Consider the following 13,312-nt stretch of genomic DNA (forward strand, 5'->3'; position numbering starts at 1 on the left):
CTCTGTTCAGTTCCTTCCTTATGGGTTGTCATCGTTGTTGGTAGTTGTCCTCTAGATGATTCTGACTCACGGCGACCCCATGTGTGCAGAGTGCAACACAAGGCTGTGATCTTTCAGGAGCAGATTGCCAGGCCTGTCTTCCAAGGCACCTCTGGGTTCCAACTGTCAGCCTTTCGTCTAATAGTCAAGGATGAAATCGTTTGCGCCACTCCAGGACTTATAACTCCAGGCACTCCTTGGTGCTTGGAGATGCGCAGTATCTGTCTTCCTCAGTTTCTGCTTTCATTTGCGTCTAATCTGCTCCTTTTACAACTCAGAAGTGGTTAGGTTTAAGACACACCCTACACTGATTAAAAAAAAAAAAAGCCTCATTAACAAAGAAGACACTATTTCCAAACAGGATTACATCCACAGGTATAGGGGTTAGATTTCCAACACATATTTTGAGGGGGGCACAATTTAATCCATAACACCCTCACACACTCCTCTCGGTCCTGCTTTCTCAGAGCTGTGTTGAGTCAGGGTTCTCTGGCTCGTAAGCAACAGAAACCCACTGAAGCTAAGTGTGGCAAAGAGAGAAATTTTTTATAAAGTTTCAGGGCCATTGAGTGGAACTTAGAGTCAGGAATGCATAGCCAGGCTCGGAAGGCACCAGAAACCAGCAAAAGAACCAGATGCAGAGCAGACCCTCTCCGTGTCCTGTTTCTTCTCTGCTCATCTGTTTTTCTTTTGTCCCTTACTTACCTCACCTTATCTTTCTCCTGATCTCTCAGCTCCCATGTTTCTTCCATTATCCTAGTTTTAGAGACTGACCCAAACGGTGGCTGCAATCTCCAGTGCACATATCATGGATGGGGCTCTGATATCAGGGTCCCAAACCATCCGTTGCCATGGACTGCATTCCAATTCATGGTGACCCTACAGGACAGAGCAGAACTGCCCATAGTATTTCCAAGGCTGTAAATCTTTACGGAAGCGGACTGCCACATCCTTCTCCTGTAGAGCAGCTGATGGATTCAAACCACCAAACTTTCAGTTAGCAGCCAAGCACACTAACCGCTGTGCCATCAAGGCTTCTGATATCAGGGTCCGGCTGAAATTAAACCACTGTGACTGGGGCATAGGAGGACACATTGCACAGAGTGGCTGCTGAGAGCATGCCCTCTGCCTTCTCCATGCTGAGATGATGGGAAGCCATTCCTTAGTGAAAGGGGGCTGGGCAGGCAACCTGATTGTACCCTGTATTCTGCAAATGACAGACATCTTATCCCCTGGAGAACATAAATAGACCCCCATACACACATACAAATTTGACATGGAAAGTTTTGAGGCATCTTACCCACACCCTCATCTAATGTGAATCCTCTCCCTTGCATTTTAAAACAGCCTTTTAGTTGTAATTCATATACCGTACAATTTACCCATTTAAAGTGTACAATTCAGCGGCTTTGAGGGTCTTCACAGAGTTGTGTATCCATCACCACAGTCAACTTTAGAGCGTTTTCATCACCTCTTAAACCTGGCATCCCTTAGCCATCATCCTCCATCCCCTCTACTTTCCCCTCAACCAAAACCCATTGCCATGGAGTCGATTCCGACTCCTAGCAACCCTATAGGGCAGAGTAGAACTGCCCCATAGGGTTTCTAAGGAGCGCCTGGTGGATTCAAACTGCCAGCCTTTTGGTTAGTAGCCGTAGCTCTTAACCACTACGCCACCAGGGTTTCCAACTTTCCCTCCAGCCCTTGGCAACCACTAATTCACTTTCTGATCTGTGATTTGCCTATTCCGGACATTTCAACTAAGTGGAGTCATACGATAAGTGACCTTTGGGTCTCACCTCTTTGACTTAACATCATGTTTTACAGATTCATCCATGTTGTAGCATGTATCAATACCTTGGTCCTTTCTTTTTTTTTTTTAAATTGTGCTCTAGGTGAAAGTTTACAGCTCAAGTTAGTTTCTCGTTCAAAAAGTTATACACGCATTGTTTTGTGACAGTGGTTGCAATCCCCACAATAACAGCACTCGCCCCCTTTCCCTTTCTATCCCGGGTTCCCCATTTCCCTTCTTCCAGCTCTTGCCCCTTCCCTTCCTGCCTTCTCATCTTGCTTTTGGGCAGGAGGTGCCCATTTGGTCTCATATATTTGATTGACCCTCGAAGCACGTTTCTCAGTGTGTCATTGTTTGTGTTAGAGGCCTGTCTAATCTTTGGCTGAAAGGTGGGCTTCAGGAGGGGCTCCAGTTCTGAGTTAGCAGGGTGTCTGGGGCCATAGTCTCGGGGCTTCCTCTAGTCTCTGTCAGACTAGTAAAGTCTGGTCTTTTTTTGTGAATTTGACTTTTGTTCTGCATTTTTCTCCCGCCCTCCTGGTCAGTCCTTTTGATGGCCAAATAATATTTTATTGTTTGGATAGACCATATTTTATTTATCCACTCATCAGCTGCTGAACATTTGGCTCCTTGTGCTGTTTGGCTGTGATGAATAGTACTGCTGTGAACATTCCCGTACAGGTTTTATTGTGGACATAGCTTTCATTTCTTTTGAGTATACACCTAGGAGCGGAATTGCTGGCTCAGATGATAACTGTATGTTTGCTTATTTGAGGAACTGCCACAGTGTTTCTCATCTCTGTCCTGTTTTTCCAGCCCTGCTTTTTTACTCTGGGATGGGCACTGGGGTGGGGAGAGGGCTGTTGGGAAGTTCGTGTAAGCCCTGAGCAAAAAGTGCCATGTTCTGCCCCTGGTTCCATCATCACTATCTTCCTCAAGCTATTTGCCTTCCCTGGGTCTCGTTTTCTCCATCTTTAAAATAACAGGGTGGCCCAGAAAGTCCCTAAGGGGCGTGTGACTCCAACATCCTATCGTTAGAACATTCATAAAATTAATAAATTTCTGACTGATGGCAGCCCCCTGGGTATCAGAGTAGAAATGTGCTCCATAGGGTTTTCTTTTTTAAAAAAATATTGTGCTTTAGGTGAAGGTTTACAGAACAAAATAGTTTCCCATTCGACAATTTGTACACAGAGTGTTTCAGGACATTGGTTCCAGTCCCCTCAGTATGTCAGCACTCTCTCCATTTCCGCCCTGGCTTCCCTGTTACCTTTCATCTGGTTTTCCTACCCCTTCCTGCCTTCTGATCTTTGCTTTGGGCAGATTTTGCCCTTTTGGTCTCGTATAATTAACTGTCCTGAGGAGTTCATTCCTCTCAGGTGTTTTTTATTGCTTATTTTGTAGGCCTGTCTATTGTTTGGCTGAAAGATGGTCTCTGGGAATGGCTTCAGTGCCATGTTAGAAGGGTGTCTTACGGCCATAGGGTTCCTTCAGTCTCTATCAGACCAGTAAGTCTGATCCTTTTTACGGATTTGATTTTTCTTCTACATTTTTCTCCCACTCGGCCTGGGACCTCCTGTTGTGATCCCCATCAGAGCGGTCAGTGGTGGTAGTTGGGCACCATCTAGTTCTTCTGGTCTCAGGCTGATGTGGGCTGTTGTTGCTGTGGTCCGTCAGCCCTTAAACCAATTGCTCCCTTGAGTCTTCAGTTTTCGGCATCCGTAGAGTTTTCAATGGCTTATATTTTAGAAGCAGATCACCAGGCCTTTCTTCCAAGGCACTTCTGGGTGGACTTGAACGCCAACCTTTCAGTTAGCAGCCAAGCATGCAAACTGTTTGTACCACCCAGGGACTCTAGTTAGAACATTGTAAACTTTAAAAACCTTCACATGGAAACCTGGGTTCCAAGGCTTCTTGGAGTAAAGGATTATTGGCAGGTGCCTGGGTTTCCGTCATTGTTATATTCTGTCATTGTTATGGTCCTGGGACTTTTGAGTCATTAAGATTCCTGAGGATTTAACATACAAAAGTTCTAGAACACTTTTAACCCCCTGCTTCTAGAGCTGTAGATCTCTTAAGACGCTCCGAGGTACTAGACTTTTTTTGTATTGTTTTTTTAAAGTTGTCAATAGAGTCACATGCTTCAAAACTCAATAGTATGAAAAAGGTTATTCTTCGTTGCTGTCAAGTTGATTCTAATTCCTGGCAACCCCATGTGTGCAGAGCAGAACTGCTCCCTAGAGTTCTCAAGGCTGTGACCTTTTGGAAGCAGATGACCAGGCCTGTCTTCCGAGGCACCTCTGGGTGGGTTCAAACTGCCAGTCTTTTGGCTAGTAGTTGAGCACTTAATCATTTGCACCACCCAGGGACTCCTACAGAAATGTGGACAGTAAATATGTCTTTGTCCAGCACTTGCTACACCCCCCGACCCCCACCCCACCCCAGCCTCCCAGTTCCTCAACTTGGAGGCAGCTGCTGTTGACAGTTTTATATGAATTCTTTTGGAGCTATTTTAGTCACATACAAACAAATGTACAAAGAGATAGATGTAGAGAGAAAGAAATATATAAAGATACACGAATATAGGTGTATTAATGTAATGTAATACTCCTCCTTTTAAATGTAAATGATAGCCTTTGGAGATTTTTTTTTCATATGCAAACAAATATATAAAGAAATAAATAGAGATAGATTCAAAGAAATATATAAAGATATCCAAATGCCATATAGATATATTAATATAATACAACATTGTTGTTAGGTGCCCTCAAGTCAGTTCCGACTCATAGTGACTGTTTTAGTCATCTAGTGCTGCTATAACAGAAATACCACAGGTGGATGGCTTTAACAAAGAGAAATTTATTTTCTCACAGTCTAGTGTGTTACAAGTCCAAATTCAGGGCATTGGCTCCAAGGGAAGGCTTTCTCTTTCTGTTGGTTCTAGAGGAAGGTCCTTGTCCTCAATCTTCCCCTGGTCGAGGACATTCTCAGGCACAGGGACCCTGTGTCCAAAGGACATGCTCTGCTCCTGGTGCTGCTTTCTTGATGGTATGAGGTCCCCAACTCTCTGCTTGCTTCCCTTTCCTTTTATCTCTCGAAAGATAAAAGGTGGTACAGGCCACACCCCAGGGAAACTCAGGGAGGTGAGCAGAGTAAGAGTGGTGTTATAATCCCACCCTAATCCTCTCAACATAAAATTACAATCACAAAATGGAGGACAACTGCACAATACTGGGAATCATGGCCTAACCAAGCGGATACACTCTTGGGGGGACATAATCCATGACAGTGACCTTACGTCCAACAGAATGAGACACTGCCCGGCCCTGAGCCATCCTCACAATCATTGTTAAGCTTGAGCCATTCTTGCAGCCACTGTGTCAGTCCATCTCTTTGGGAGTCTTCCTCTTTTTCGCTGACCGTCTACTTTACCAAGCATGATGTCCGTCTCCAGGTACTAATCCTTCCTGATAACATGTCCAAAGTATGTAAGACGAAGTCTCCACCATCCTTGCTTCTAATAAGCATTCTGGCTGTACTTTTTCCAAGACAAATTTGTTTGTTCTTTTGGCAGACCATGGCATATTCAATATTCTTTGCCAACAGCATAATTCAAAGGTATCAATTCTTCTTCCAGTCTTCCTTATTCATTGTCCGGCTTTCACATGCATATGAGGAGATTGAAAACACTGTGGCTTGGGTCAGGCACACCTTAGTCGTTAAAGTGACATCTTTGCTTTTTAATACGTTAAAGAGGTCTTTTACAGCATATTTGCCCAATGCAAGGTGTTGTTTGATTTCTTGACTGCTGCCTCAGTGGGCATTGATTGTGGATCCAAGTAAAATGAAACTCTTGACAAATTCAGTCTTACCTCCATTTATCATGATGTTGCTCATTGGTCCAGTTGTGAGGACTTTTGTCTTCTTTATGTTGAGGTGTAATCCATACTGAAGGCGGTGGTCTTTGATCTTCATCAGTGTTTCAAGTCCTCTTCACTTCCAGCAAACAAGGTGTGTCATCTCCATAACACAGGTTGTTAACGAGTCTTCCTCCAGTCCTGATGCCCTGTTCTTTGTCATATAGTCCAGCTTCTCAAATTATTTGCTTAGCATACAGATTGAATAAGTATATAAATACATATAAGTACATAATATAAATATAATATCCCCTTTTAATATAAATAATAACCTTTTGGAGATATTTTCATCTAGAAGTAAGTAGATACAGATAGATAGATTTATAGAGAAATATATGATTTCCCGTTTTATGCAAATGATTGCTGTCCGAAGACCCCATCCTGTGCCTTTTCTTTAGTCTTTCTTGAAGATCACTTTGTATCAATCCGTAAAGAATTTCTTTTTTTTTTTTTTTAACATCTGTATAGTATTCCATTGTATGGAAATACCTTGATTTCTTTAGCCAGACCCCTAATAAGGGGCATTCAAGCTGTTTGCAATCTTTTGATCTTAAACAAAATGTTTCAGACTTGTAGATCACGTTTTCTATGTGTGCAAGTAGAACTGTGAGATAAATTCCCAGATGTGGAGTCTCTGGGTCGGTATATGACAGCACCTAACAACAGCAACACGTGTGCTTTGGAGTCCCTGGGTGGTACAAACCTTTAATGCATTCAGCTGCTAACCAAAAGGTTGAAAGTTCAAGTCCACCCAGAGGCACCTCAGAAGAAAGGCCTGGCGATCTACTTCTGAAAAACCGCAGCCTTTGAAAACCCTAGGGAGCACAGTTCTACTCTGACACACATGGGTCACCATGAATGGGAATCGACTCCACGGCAACTGGTTTGTTTTGGTTTTTTTTTTTCATATGTGTGCTTGTAATGTTGACGTATATTGTCAGAATGTCCTACACAAAAATCGTACCCTATGTGAGTAATTTTAAGGTTCCAGAGATCACCCAGAGTAGGTGCTAAGAGTCCCTGGCTGATACAAACAATTAAGCACTCGACTGCTAGCCAAAAGGTTGGCGATTCGAACCCACCCAGAGGCACCTAGGAAGATAGACGTGGCTATCTGCTTCCAAAAGGTCACAGCCTTGAAAACCCTGTGGAGCAGTTTTGCTCTGCACACGTGGGGTCACCAGGAGTCGGAATTGACGCAATGATAACTAGCAATAACGACAACACACTACTCATTATCCACTCCTACTCTCTCAGAACTTGCTGAAGGGGTTTCTGTGGAGCTCTACCAGGTAGAAGGACTCTCATCTCAGAGTGGGTGCTGAGTTCTCCAGGCGACGTCAGCTCTCACCCATTCCTCTCCCTCTGCCAGGTGGCCCGTCCCCCACACCCCTGCACCCCAAGCGCAGCCCGACCAGCACAGGGGAGACAGAGCTGAAGGAGGAGCGCCTGCCGGGCCGGAAGGCGAGCTGCAGCGCCACAGGGAGCGGGAGTCGAGGGCTGCCCCCCTCCAGCCCCATGGTCAGCAGCGCCCACAACCCCAACAAGGCCGAGATCCCAGAGCGGCGGAAGGACAGCATGAGCACCCCTGTGAGTGGGCGGAGCTGGGGCCAGGGAGCTGGGACCACCTGTGGTCCAGCCTGTGGGTGCCACCTGGTGCACATTTTTCAGACTCTGCCGTCATCTTACTCCCTAGACCCCACTGCACAGGACTCCTTGTTTTATCCCTCATTCGTTCACTCCACAGACATTTATTGAGTGCTGTCTGTTTGCCTTGACCCTGTTCTTGATACTAGTGTGTACGTTAGCGTTCACTGTCAGAAACAGAAAGCACTATAAGTGCTTTCAGCAGGAGGGATTTAATACAGGGAATGTAATGCTTACAAAATTACAGGAAGGGCTGAAGGGGAGCGGGCAAGACTGGACCCCACAGGATTGACAGGAGTGCCTGGGTGGTATAAATGGTTATCAGCTCAGCTGCTAACCAAAAGGTTGGAGGTTGGAGTCCATCCAGAGGTGCCTCAGAAAAAGGCTTGGCAATCTAGTTCTGAAAATCAGCCACTGAAAACTCTACGGCGCACCACTCTACTCTGACACAGATAGGGTCGCCATGAGTTGGAGTTAGCTTGACAGCTCGTAATGGAATTGATGCTCGCAACCCAGCAGACCTGACCCACCAAGGGAGCTGCTACCTTTGAGGCTGTACCCAACCAAAACCAAACCCATAGCTCTTGAGTCAATTTTGACTCACAGCGACCCTCTAGGACAGAGTAAAATTGCCCCATAGGGTTTCCAAGAAGTGACTGGTACCTTTTGGTTAGCTGCTGTAGCTCTTGACCGTTGTGCCAGCAGGGTTCCAAGGCTGCACCTAGCCCCATTGAATTAAGGAACGTGGTTATGGCTGAAGTCCAAGGCTCAGAAGTCTCTCCTCCACTGAAAGAGCCTTTTGACCTCTAGAGGGCTGGAGAATGGTCACTGGGTGGTGCTGAAAGAAAGCCTCTTGTCTCAAATCCTTCCCTGTATGGAGAAGCAAAGGGGGCAGAAAGGTGGCCACCACCCCATTTCTGCCTTCCATATCTTAGTGAGTGCACAGGTTTTAGAACCTAATTCATATCCAGAACCTGAGCTGCAAAGGAGTCTAGGGAATGTGGCATTTCACTTTCTACTTCTGCAGTCCCTAGAATAGTATAGTATAGGTTGAGGGAGCTAAAGTCTCCTCCACATGGGGATACAAGGGTGGAGGCAGGATAAGAAGGTGATCGGGACTCTGAAGTTACAGACCAGAGTTTGAATCACGTTGGTAAGCCACGTGACCTTGTACAAGTGACTTCACCTCTCTGAGCATCAGTATCCCACTCTGAAACAGGCTTATCAAAGAATCTAGGTTATGAGGCTCTTGTAAGATCTTGTACGTGAAGTGCTTTACGTGTTGTCTGGCGCAGTAAGCACTCAGTGAATGAGAGCTATTGTTATTGTGACAATGAACCCACGCCTGAAGAAAGAAAGAACAGCCAAAGAAAGAAGGAAGGAAATAATAATGAAGATAAGAAATCAATGAAGGAGAAAGCATACGTATGTTAGAGAAAATCAGCAAAGCCAGAAGTTGATTCTTTGAAAAGAGTAATAAAGTCAGTAGATGCGTAGCAAGACTGATTCAGATAGCAAACACAAATTACCAGGATCAGAAATGAAAAAGAGGACATTATTCAGTCATAAAAGGATAAGAAGGTATTAAGACCTACTTAATGACAATAAATTTGACAACTTAGGTGGATAAGACAAATATCTTTAAAAGCACGACTTACTGAAACTGACATAAGAAGAAATAGAAAACCTGAAAATTCTTACACTCTTGTTAAAGAAATTGAACTCATAATTTAAAACCTTTTCCTAAAGAAAATTCTAGATCTAGGTGGCTTCAACTGATAGAATCCTTTCAAACATTTAAGGAAGAAATACACCCACTCCTCACTTATTGACTGTCTCATTGTCTGACATTTTGTATTTACTACAATAGTAAAAAAGCTACTGTCTATTTTGCACATTACCAGCCTATGTCTGCCAGTAACAGGTGCCGAGGTGTGAGGTGAGAGTAATGCGTGCTGTGATGGTCAAGGTTATGTGTCAACCTGGCTGGGCCATGATTCTCAGTGGTTTGGCAGTTACATAATGATGTAATTTGGCAGCTATCTAATGATATAATCATCCTCCATTTTGTGATCTGATGTGGTCATGCTCCATTTTTGCATAACGACCTGGTCTTTGGAACCTAACCATGTCGATAAGTGAGGAGAGGGTGTAGTACCAATCTTACACAAGGTTCCAGAGACTAGAAAAGAGGGAATATTCCCATCATATTTATGAGGCAGCATAATCCTGATACTCCCCACAGAGCTCAAAGCCTACTGTGAGGATGGGGGCAGATATGTGAGCAGACATTGGCAATACAGGGTGATCAAGGATTCACTGGGGGGCCCAGGGGCCTGGGGGTGCCCAGAGGAGGCAGCTGACTCACCCTGGGGCTGGAGAGGTGGTGGTTATAATACGAACTGACACCTGGATGATAACTGAGCAAGAATCGGGAAAAGGGAGGGAGAAGTGATCCAAATAGATGAGACAACCTGTACAAAGGCTGAGAGGCAGGCAGGTGTAAAAAAAAGTTTGATGTGGCTGTAGCGAGAAGAAGTGGGCAAGGCTGCTCCTGAAACCTTCCCTGACCTTCTCTCCCCTCAATATTTCCCTCTCTTCTAAGCTCTTATGGGTTCCTGTGACTCTTATCCTAGGTTACTAGACTCTTCCATTAAACTTTTATGTCTTCGTGCCCTCTAGCCCTGCTCTAACCATCTCCTCCGCACTCGGGGTTCCCACACGGGCCCCTGACTCATTCATAATGAGGGAGTGCAGTGAGGGTGAGAGAGCGGAGCAGTTGAGGGCTCTCCATTTCCCTCCTCACTTCTCTTCTGGCCATGTCTCCTGCAGAACAATCTCCCTCCCAGCATGATGACCCGCAGAAACACCTATGTTTGCACAGAACGCCCGGGAGCTGAGCGCCCATCGTTGTTGCCAAATGGCAAAGAAAACAGGTATGGAGGGGGATGGTACGGGGAAGCTGGGTGTGGGTGAGCAGGGCCGCCCTTGATCCAAGATGGTAGATGTAGGGGGAGCCGTGGGGGCTGGAGAGTGTACGTGTCTGCCCTTGCCTTGGCCGAATCTACCCAGGTTCCCCCATGTTCTAGACCCGCCCCCTCTTCCCCCCAAAAATCTTCCCCACTTAATTAATTAGTCATCAGCACCAGGAAAGCAGTCTGCCCTGTTCTCCACCCACAAGCCTTGGGAACCCGAGTGGATTTTTTGAATGATCCATTTTTAGAGCTTTAGAAAGAGAAGCCCAAGAATGTCACAGCTTCGGTGTCATCTGGTGGGCTGGCTTTCCGACTTGTCGGACTGGGTGTGTTCAGTCCCTTTCAGCTGGCAGTGAGGGAAGCCAGCTCAGACTGTCCGACGTAAGTGGCTGACACTGAGACAGGCTCTGGCATGCACCTAATAACTAGGTGCAAGTGTTACTGCCTGGCCCCTAGCGGCAGAGTAACAGGGTGGTTGAGATTCTGCCATCACTCAGTTCTGAGTTCGTATCTTGACTCTGCCCACTGGCTAGCCAGGATGACATTGGGCAAGTCTCCGAGCCTCCATTTGCTCCTCTGTAAAATGGGCCTGATGTGCTCTGGAGACACATGGAGGCATGCCCTGTTTGAGGGATCTGATGGAGATCAGGTGTGTCATGCTCCTGGCACAGGGTCTGACTCATAGTAGGCATTGGTGATTATCAAATAAAATAACAAGAGCTAACATTTATCAAGGAGTAACCATGTGGCAGGCCTTTGTGCTGGTTTAATGCTGATAACATCTCTGTGACATAGATCCTGATATCACCTCCATTTCACAACTGAGGAAATAAAGCACAGAGAGGTTACATAATTTATCCAAGGCCACACAGCTAGTAAGTCAAAGAGCAAAGATTCCTGACTGACTCCAGAAACTATCTCATAACCACAGTGATACCTGACCTTCCTGCTCTGGTCAAGAGACAGTGTATCAATTAGATTATAAATGAAGCTGCTCTAACAAAGAGACCCTGAAATACAGTGGTTTAAGTAAGTAAGATGGAGTTTTATTCCTCTGTAATGTGACAGGTCAGCTCTGGATCTGAGGCGACTGTACCAGTTGCCACCATTTCTCAACCAGCAAGACAGGTGGGCAGAGAGTGGATGGCAAGCCACGTTCTTTTTAAAAACAAGATTGGGAAATGGTACAAAGCACTTCCATTCATATCCCATTGGCCAGAGAATAGTCACATGACCACACCTAGCTGCAAGGGAGACTGGGAGGTGTAGTCTTGGGCTGAGTGGCCATGTGCAATGCTCGTAGTCTTAGGGGCTCGGTTATTAAGAGTGAAACAGGAATGATGGATTCTGGGGGAGAAGTCACAGCCTCTGCCATAGTCAGGGTTCCCTCTCTCAGATACAGATTGGTTTGGTAGTCTCTGGAAGGATTGAAATTGTAGGAAGGCCCTGGGAAAGAGGGGTCACCACTGCCCACACAGCATCTTGAAAAAGTTACAAAGAGGGTTTTGTCCTTTTTATTTCTACCTGTTGAAAAATTGTCATAACAAATACAGGTATCCCTGATGTTCAAATCTATTCCTTCCCCAGTTTTGGATACTGAGAGTTCAGATAGCAAAGTGTTTGCCAAGTTGATTTTGTTCCTGAGGTTTGAATGCTGATTAGCAAGGGATTCTGCCACAGATTTCTCGGAATTTATTGAATTGCTGAGTTTGGAGAGGGGAGAGTTGGGATGAGTGAGGGGTAGAGTTTGAAGAAGGTACAGTTCAAAGGAGGGGAAACTTGGGAGGAGAGAGAGTCAGGAGAATGATGCTAGGGTTGTAGAGTACACAACCTGCACAACTGTACTTGGCAACCTTGTCTCTGAGCTCCAGGCTGATCTCAGGCCTGGATGCCCAGGAATCAGAGGGGCTGGAGAAAAGGCTCATCTCTGAGTTCAAGCTGGTTGAGGTATCTGGTCTCAGGACAGGAATCAGGGACCAGGGCCTTGACCTGCCTTGGGGCCCTGCTCTGATCTGTCCCTCTCTGCCCACAGCTCGGGCACCCCACGGGTGACCCCCGCCTCCCCTTCCAGTCACAGCCTGGCTCCCCCATCGGGGGAGCGGAGCCGCCTGGCCCGCGGCTCCACCATCCGCAGCACCTTCCACGGTGGCCAAGTCCGGGACCGGCGGGCAGGGGGCGGAAGTGTGCAGAACGGGCCCCCTGCCTCACCCACGCTGGCCCACGAGGCCGCACCCCTGCCCACCGGGCGGCCCCGCCCCACCACCAACCTCTTCACCAAGCTGACCTCCAAACTGACCCGAAGGTGAGCCCGACGGGGTGGAGGGGTGGGGTGGGGCAGGGGGCCAGTGGGTGCTAACCTGTCTTCTACTCTGCTCTGTCTTCTGTCCCCCGCACATCTCCTCCTCCTCCTATCCCCCCTCACCGCCCACCTCGTACTGCAGGGTAACCCTCGATCCCTCTAAACGGCAGAACTCTAACCGCTGTGTCTCAGGCGCCTCTCTGCCCCAGGGATCCAAGATCAGTAAGTCCCGCCACCCTCCTCCCTCTGCCTCCCGGTCTGTGCCTGGCCTGCATGTGCAGGGGTGGGGTCTGTGGGTGTGAGCAGGTGCGGTCTGGTTGTTCCCTCATTTGTTGAACAGATAGTAAAGTGGCCAGAAGCACGGCTCCCCGGGCCAGAAACTTGGAGTTCCAACCCCAGCTCTGCTGAGTGGCCTTGAGCAAGTCACTTAACCTCTCTGAGTCTCGCTTTTCTCTTCTGTAAGATGGGAACAGTAATAACAGGACTTTCCTTGTAGGGTTGTGGTGGGGATTCAATGAGGTGATATATAGACTGAGAGCTTAGAACATTGCCTTGGAAAATGCTTTATAAATGTTTACTATTATTGTTATTCTTTGAGTGTCTACTGTATACCTGGCACCATCCTAGGCCCTTGATTAGAGAATGA

General features: G+C 46.6%; 1 protein-coding gene across 3 annotated transcripts in view; it reads left to right on the forward strand.

The window, feature by feature from the left end:
• MARK4 (microtubule affinity regulating kinase 4) overlaps positions 1 to 13,312 on the forward strand; it is a 47,753-nt gene that overhangs the window by 24,149 nt on the left and 10,292 nt on the right. For 2 of the 3 annotated variants that reach the window (XM_064293812.1, XM_064293811.1), the window contains exons 13-16: positions 7,118 to 7,335; positions 10,225 to 10,328; positions 12,400 to 12,669; positions 12,809 to 12,888. In XM_064293812.1, coding sequence (XP_064149882.1) covers positions 7,118 to 7,335; positions 10,225 to 10,328; positions 12,400 to 12,669; positions 12,809 to 12,888 — 672 coding nt within the window. The remainder of the gene's footprint in view (positions 1 to 7,117; positions 7,336 to 10,224; positions 10,329 to 12,399; positions 12,670 to 12,808; positions 12,889 to 13,312) is intronic. The other variant, XM_064293810.1, reaches the window with a different exon arrangement.

This window comes from Loxodonta africana, chromosome 11 (assembly GCF_030014295.1).
Source record: "Loxodonta africana isolate mLoxAfr1 chromosome 11, mLoxAfr1.hap2, whole genome shotgun sequence".
Classification (NCBI taxonomy): domain Eukaryota; kingdom Metazoa; phylum Chordata; class Mammalia; order Proboscidea; family Elephantidae; genus Loxodonta; species Loxodonta africana.